At 42.5% G+C, this 7644-nt stretch overlaps 1 protein-coding gene across 2 annotated transcripts in view; it reads right to left on the reverse strand.

Annotated features, from left to right (window-relative positions):
* Pcf11 (PCF11 cleavage and polyadenylation factor subunit) overlaps positions 1–7644 on the reverse strand; it is a 26583-nt gene extending 18939 nt beyond the window's left edge. Inside the window, exons 1-5 of one of the 2 annotated variants that reach the window (XM_005379801.2) lie at positions 7618–7644; positions 6517–7023; positions 2772–2897; positions 755–943; positions 212–406 (exon numbers count right to left, since the gene is read on the reverse strand). In XM_005379801.2, coding sequence (XP_005379858.1) covers positions 212–406; positions 755–943; positions 2772–2897; positions 6517–6708 — 702 coding nt within the window. In that variant the 5' untranslated portion in view covers positions 6709–7023; positions 7618–7644. Of the gene's footprint in view, positions 1–211; positions 407–754; positions 944–2771; positions 2898–6516; positions 7024–7617 lie in introns of those variants that run through there. The other variant, XM_005379802.2, reaches the window with a different exon arrangement.

A 7644-nucleotide genomic window follows, 5' to 3' on the forward strand; every position in this document is an offset into this window, starting at 1 on the left:
AAAAAAAAAAAAAAAAAAAAAAAAAATTGTACAATATATAATCAAATGAGTTTTACAGTAAGGATAGAAAAATTTGGTCTAATAAATATAGTTCACAGCCTAACAGAAAAGTTATCAATAAAATAATGTGTTGATACAATTCAGATACAAAATACTTGTTTGTGGAACAGAGATTTAAAATACTTAAAATTATCAAATCTCTACTACTTACCAGTTGTGCCTTAGCTTGCTCTAGCTCCAACTCCAGCTTTTTCTGCTGAAGTTCTAACAACTGTTTTTGTTTTGCCAGTAACTGCTGCCTTATTAGCTGTTCTTGGGTAAGATTCTTCTGTATATCAGGAACAATTGGGGGTGTGGAGATGCTGGGGGAGCTGACCACTGTGCCAGGTGTCGAAGGCTCCTCAGGCTACAAGAAAAAACACTTTTGTTAGGAATATATTATGGCTTAAAAGGAAGCTAAGGGCTAACTAAAAATTATCAGCTTAAATATACCATCCATAGTCATAAATAGCCAATCATGTTTAAAAAGCACACAGAAAACTTTTCAGGAATTAAAACACAAAACAAATTATAAGAATAACAAAACATGATGAATATATTCTTAAATTAACAATTTAAATATATATACTTTTACTGTTACTTTTCAAGCCAACCTGAACGCATGGTACTCTATTTTTGCCTTCTGGGAAAAATTCTAGAGCAGTTAAAATGAGTTTAAAATTAGTATTTCTATAACATTCATATTAAAACTTACCGATTTATTTAAAAATTTAGGATTCACATGGATGCTAGATGTATTCACATTGGGGGGTAGAGGTTTAATAGGCCAAGCAGGATCTAATGAATTGACTCTGACATCCAGGGCATAAAGTTTCTTCAAAGGGAATATTTCATCCCATGTAGAACGTAATTTAAACAAACTTTTTCTAGTATTTTCATCCACCTAGAACAACAGAACAATTCTATGGCTTAAGTTACTATAAAATGTTTTATGTAAGTAAGTATAAAGCTACATAAATCTGTTCTGCTTCACATACATTATAACTATACCAGCCATGTATAAATATATACAACAGTGAATTTATTAAAGGTACTGTTTCGCAAATGTTAATAAACTTATCCTTAAATTTTTTAGAAGAAATAGTCATTATTATCTATCCTTCAAGCAAAGAATTAGGAGGTTTTTGCATTTTCAAAGTAAAAAATGTCTCCATGTTTTAGGGCTTGGCATAATATTCCTAGTATTACTCTCATTCTGGACAAAAATATAAACTACAGAATGGCTCACCTGATGGCTTAATTTTTAATCTCACATAGTTATACAAAGTAAGTTAAAATTAGGACAAAAAATGCAATATAATATGGTTAGTAACATGAAAAACTACTTGTGGTATAAAAGACACCCTATTATTTAAATTCACAAAATCTTAACCACCAATAAGCTTTAGTTATGTAACTTCTCTGCTCACATTTGTGATGGGTATAACAATCTTTTTAAAACTCGCCACCAGAGAAATATAGTACTTGCATAGACAATTACATTTTTACCTTTAAGACAATGAAGTTTTAACTGTATTCATGTCCTGAGCTAATATACTAAGCATAATGTCACTTTTACCAACTGTAGTTGATACTCATTTAAGTCAGTACAGACATCCATATAATCAGAACATACTGAAACAAACCAGGTTAAGCTCCCCCAAATTCCTTAATGCAGTTGGCCTCTCAAGACTACAGACTCAGGTAAACAGTAACAAAGATCTACAAATGCACTAACACTACTTTCTAATGCTATCTGAAATACTGCTTTCCAAATTTATTCTGTATAAACTATTCTTCTCTAACAACTTCAAGTAGCAACTGTACTCTAATAAGTAAAATCTAATATTGAATAGTTTTTCTTTAAAAGTTTTCCAGTCCTACGAATCTGACAACTGATCATGTCCAGAAATAAGTGCAACCTCTAAAATATGAGAAATAAGGGCTGGGGATATTGCTCAGCAGCAGTGCCTGCGTGGCAAACGCGAGGTCCTGAGTTCAATTTCCAATACCAATATATAAATAAATAAATAAAATATAAATATACCATTTGTTAAAAAACAACCCTTTAAACGCAGGCATCGTGTTAAGAGCCATTTTGCCCAGTGTGAAACATGAAGTCTAACAGGCAGAGAACTACCTCAACAAATCCCTAAGCTCCTCAACATAATACTATTATCCAACTACCAGATACAATGTTATGGCAGGAATTTCAATCTCTAGCTTTGGGAAACTAAGCAGATTTCTTCTAACTTTCTTCTAACCACAAGGAGGAAACAAGTTATATCCAAAATAACTTAAGGCAATTAACTGGTCCACCATCCATATACCTACAACACCGATCTGAAACAAAGTAACCCAAGACTATTTGGGGGCCGGCAGGGGAATGTTTCAGTAATCACAGACTGACACAAACTGGAGGATTATGCTTTTCTTCTGAACACTAGAAATTTAAACAATGAAATCTTAAGTACTCTGACAGTTTTGTCAAAAAGCTCAACTCTAAAAGTGAATAAAAGCATATTGTATTCTTGAATGGATAACATAAATTCTTAGGATCTGCTTTAAAGGTCGACCACAAAACATTTTGCCACTTTCTTTGCAACACTGCTTGACAATAAATGTCCAAGAAAGTAAAATATTTCACCACCCAAGAAAACCCCACACAAGGCAAGTATTTATTTAATCGGGAACATTTTTTAAAAATCAATTATGTCTAAATGCATATATACCTTTTCAAACACACAAATAAATGTTGCAACTAGATTTTTAGTAAAGGCAGTGAGATACTCTCTTCCAACGTTTTTCACAATAGAATCCATAAGGTACATAACCGGAAGCTTCTCTGAAGAAGGAGCCTGAGGTAATAAAAAGAAACTGAGAAGTTTAGTATAATGAATTACCACCATAGAATTACCTTTAAAAGTGAGTTTTTAAACTTACAATATAGACCTCTAGTTTTGTTCGTACTAAGAATTTTTGAATTATGCAGCATACGTTTATGAAACGTTAAGTGTTCAATCTCTAATAATGGTCTTTAGTTGGGCACAAAAAGTTTAGGATTATCAGGAAGAAAACCCATAATCACTAGTATCTCATTCAACACTCAATGGAATTTCAGGTACATATGGTTAAGAAGAAAAAATGCTTTAAGTGACAATAAAAACAGAAAGAAGACTACCGTGATCCAAGTGTCAGCTTTTGGGCCCACACTAACTTATAATGATGTGCCTAGATTCAATGAAGTAAAAAATCTCTGGTTGGAAATCCTAATCCCAAAGGCATAGTTCTTATGTTAAGATCTATGAACTTTTGTTACCTGTAAAATTATTAGTTCTCTATAGCCCAAAGGAGCAAAAATTAAATACACTTTATGGATGAAATCAATGTCAAGACACTTAAACTGGCACATGAACATGCAGGAAGGTGCAAGTTTGTTACTGATACAAGAAAAACTGGATGGAGCGGTCGCTGAGTCATATAAACCAGGTTGAACTTGACTCTGGAAACATGGATTTGTCCTGAAGATTGTCTTCACAGCATGGACTCTCCGCCGAAATAATTCTCCTCTGATGAGCACAAACCAGAGGTCTAAATTTGTGCAGAGCCAGTGTGGTGAAGCTGACAAAGGCAGCCCTTTCCAATGTAATGGTGCCCCAGTTCAACTGCAGTGCCTACCCACCACTGGCTTTTAGAAGGCACAGCAAGCTTCCAGAAAGCATCAGCAGGTTCACAGACTTGTTGAGGAGCATTAACACATACCACATAAAGTCTTAACTCTGACTCCACAGGAGCACACATGATTTAAAAAAACCAAAACTGAGGTTTTCCCCATTTACCCACCCCACGTGTATGAGAACCTTAACCCTGACCACCACTTACCCACAGCTACCTGTAGCTAGGGCAGCCTCACAAGTTCTGGAGTACACAATGCCATCATACTTCACAAAAGCAATTGCCCATACAAGTGTGTGGAAATGCTCTTGCTTCTGTTAACACCTTTACAACCAAAGGTGGCTAAGAAACCCTGTGAGTAACTATATGAAAAACTTCTTTTAAGATGCTATCTAATAAAAGGGTTCACAGGGCCACTGCATGTGGGTAAACTATTAAGTGCCTACATGTCAATGCTTTATTGCTGTGTCTTCACCTTACCATGTCTTGTTTTATACCATTTAAGTCCATTATTGTACTTATGAAGATAAACAGGCTCTCTTTCAACACCAAACCCTGTTCAGTAAGCTAATTTTGTATTGTACAAGTGAAGTCTTTAGATGTATATTCTCTTCCACTACTGCTACTTTATGGGTAAGAGTCAAGTTAGGTGTGAATCCTTAAGTTTAGTAATGCTGAACTGATTAATAAAGACAAACGTTCACCTCCAGAAACACAAAACCAAGCCAGTTTGCTACCGAATGACAGAAAGCCCTCCCCTCACCCTCAATCCCCACCCAAAGTTCCCCCAAAGTGACTTTTACATCTTTTCCTCAGTCTTGCTTTACAAAAGTAGCCAGGAAACATGTGCCCCCAAAATTTGCAGTCTTTCACCAGCAAATAGTCCATCTATTTTTACCACTCTGTGTAGCGAATACACTAATACAAGTTTTATGTGGTCACTATATTCAGCATTGTTTTCAGCTGTCGAAGATCTTCTGGATCCATTAAAAAAACAGCTAGGACACTGTTCTGTGAGTGACAACCTGAGCTAATATTAGGTGCTGTGGAGTATTAATACCCAAGATAGGAGGTAATTAGATTTTAAAAATTAATATTATTCTCTTAAAAATGCAAGTGCTGTTTTTCTTAAAGGCATCTACTGTCAAGCCATCAATAGGGCAAAAACTAAATTTTCACGTCCAACATGTTTGTGGGGGGCAATAAAAAGGATGTTGAATATGAGGGACACTTCCTTTCTAAATCTCTTACTTTAGAAAAAAGAACAATAGCTGTTCCACAGACATTCATAGGCAAAGGTGAAGATTTGTATTTTAACTGTCAAAATGAACGCAATAAAATTGAGCCGTCAAAAAAAAATAAAATCCTTTTTTTTTTTCCTCGTTAAAAGTATGAAAGGACCACCTGAAACCGTGTATCTTGTGAACAGATTACCCAAAAAAGAGTGGATGGAACCTAAAGAAGAATGAACCCAAGTCACTTAAAGACTTTTGTTTAAAACACACAACCACGTAGATAAAAATAAATCTTGGAAACAAATTCTACACCTTACAAAGGTAAATAAAAAAGACAAATACATATTTTATATGTTTTATTCACAAATTTTATAATACCAGTCACACATTTCAAAACCATTTATTAGTCAGACCACTCGGTTTTTACACTGGACAGAAACCGTCTCTAAACAATATATTGGTGGTTGTTGTTAAAGTGGCCTTTTAAAAGGGGTTCACTCTGCTAAAAGGAGGCTCATCCTGATCATTGCAATCACTAACAACTAGAAAAAACTAAACCGTAAGTACAAGCTTGAAAAAGTAACTTAAAACGTAATTCTGGGAAGCCATTAAAAACTCAAGCGTTGCTAAGTTTAACAGTAACTTTTCTTAAGTGACAGATCACTCCCACAAGGAATCCATAGAAGAGGAAGCCTAGAGGGAAGCGTAAGGTGGCAGAGGACCACTTCTGCTAAGGGGCGAAGGAAAGCACGCCTTCACTATCCGGGAAGGGAGAGAAGAAGAAGAAAAGGAAGAGGAGGGGCTGAACTTTTCAGAGAAACTACAAGTACTTGTTACCCACTGGGCCAGTTCTCCACCTACAGGTTGGATAAGATCTCCTACCCCCCACAACCCCACCCTCAGCCGAATTTCCCGTATGTGGGGGGCCAATTAAGACCCCCGATAGGAGAATGAAAGCTGAGTCTAGCCGCCCCCACCCCAAAATGGGGCTGACGGGTGTGAGCAGCTGCCTGGCTGGCAGGGAATGGATTCTCCTCTCTTCCCGTTCGCATCATGTGCTTTTCGGGCGCCATGTTGGGCTCCTAACAAGCCGCTGCTCCACTCGGGGCCAAGTCCCTGCGCCCACCCTCCGACAGCTCGCTCCCAGGTCCCCCTTCACCTCCTTCCAACCCACGGAGCACAATTCCCCAAAAGGGTTCGGGGGCATCGGGAAGCCCCTCCCCGCCTTCCCGGGGGCTGCGAACGGCTTAACTCTTACTTCCCCGACCGCCTGCCTGCGAGTCTCCCACCCGCAAGGGCTCCATTCGAAGCGTGCTCGTCGGGACGTACAGAGCGGGGGCCTCGACGGGGAGCCGGCGAGCGGAAGCGGGGCTCCACCCTCCGGCCTCCCCACTCCCTCCCCGCGAGAGGCCCGCGCTCGAAGCCTGGGCCCAGGGCCGAGCCGGAGTCGGGGGCGGGGGTTGGAGAAGGGACGCCGTCCCCCTGGATGGAAGCGAGACCTGGGATGAGGCTGACACTAAGATCAGGGAGTATGAGAAGAATAGGAGGCTGCGGGGTGTATAAAAACCTTGGCGGTTTGGGCCTCGATGAGAGAGACGATCTCCTTGGCGAAGGGCAGGTTCTCCTCGGCTAGAATGGTCAGCATATTGATGTGCGGTTTGCTATTGAAGGTCAGGTCTTCCAGCGACGACTGATAATCCCGACAGGCGTCCTCCCGGGCCCCGGCAGCACCGGCCTCGGCCGGCGCCTGCTCTGACATTGCGCCGCGGCCCCCCTCCGAGGTCCGCCGCAGCTGAAGCTGAAGCCGCTCTCGACACCCCGCCTCCCTGCCGACTCCGCTTCCTCCGCCCGCGTCTCCCGCGGCTCCGGCTTCACCACATGCTGACCGCGGAGGGGGGTTGGGGGACGACACAGGGGGAACCACGGGTATGAAACGCCGCCGTCTCACGGGTGATCGCCGTCCACTTCCAGCCGCCACCGAAGCTTCTTTCTCCAGACACAAAATGGCGGCGGCGGCGAAGACTCCAGCTCCAAAAATGTCTGTGTTTCCAACCGCTGCGTCGTGCGAAATGAACTAGGGGAGGGGAAATGTGCTGTAACGGGGCGGGGCCGTTGATAAAACCGGCTCTGATTGGCCCCTCCGGCTACGTCACGCGTCCCGCCCTCGCCCTTCCGCAGGACGTCCTGGCACCGCCTTCTTCTCCAGCCCCTACCCCGGGTTTTGCAACCCCTACGGCACTGAGGCGCGGCGTAAGAGACGACGCTTCTGATTGGTGGGTTCATAAGGGGACTGTTCGGTCATGAGTTACCATAACAACCCACTCAGGGAAGCCAATAGGGTTGGAGACAGCCGTTCCCAGACCAACCCAACCAGTTTAAGAAGCAAGCTCAGCCGTTTCCTTTGCGTCCCTCCCTGATTCCCCCACAGCCTGTGCGCGGCTTCTCGTCCATCACCCTCCCTCCTCCTGGCCTCCGCCTAGGGTGGGAGCTGAGGGACCGGGTGGCGAAGGCCTCGAGTCGCCGCGCCCCGACCCCGCGGCCGGGCTCAGGTGCTCCGGGGGAGCCTGGGCGGGCCGTGCCGGGAAGGAGGCGGGAGGGAGGCGCCCGAGGACCAGGAACCGCGGGTTGTCGCGCGAGAGTCCGCCCCGGCGCCGCTGCCCGCACTCACAGACGCGCCTCCGTGCGGCGCGCGCGG

The sequence above is a fragment of the Chinchilla lanigera genome, unplaced genomic scaffold, assembly GCF_000276665.1.
Source record: "Chinchilla lanigera isolate Chin_1 unplaced genomic scaffold, ChiLan1.0 scaffold00013, whole genome shotgun sequence".
NCBI lineage: Eukaryota > Metazoa > Chordata > Mammalia > Rodentia > Chinchillidae > Chinchilla > Chinchilla lanigera.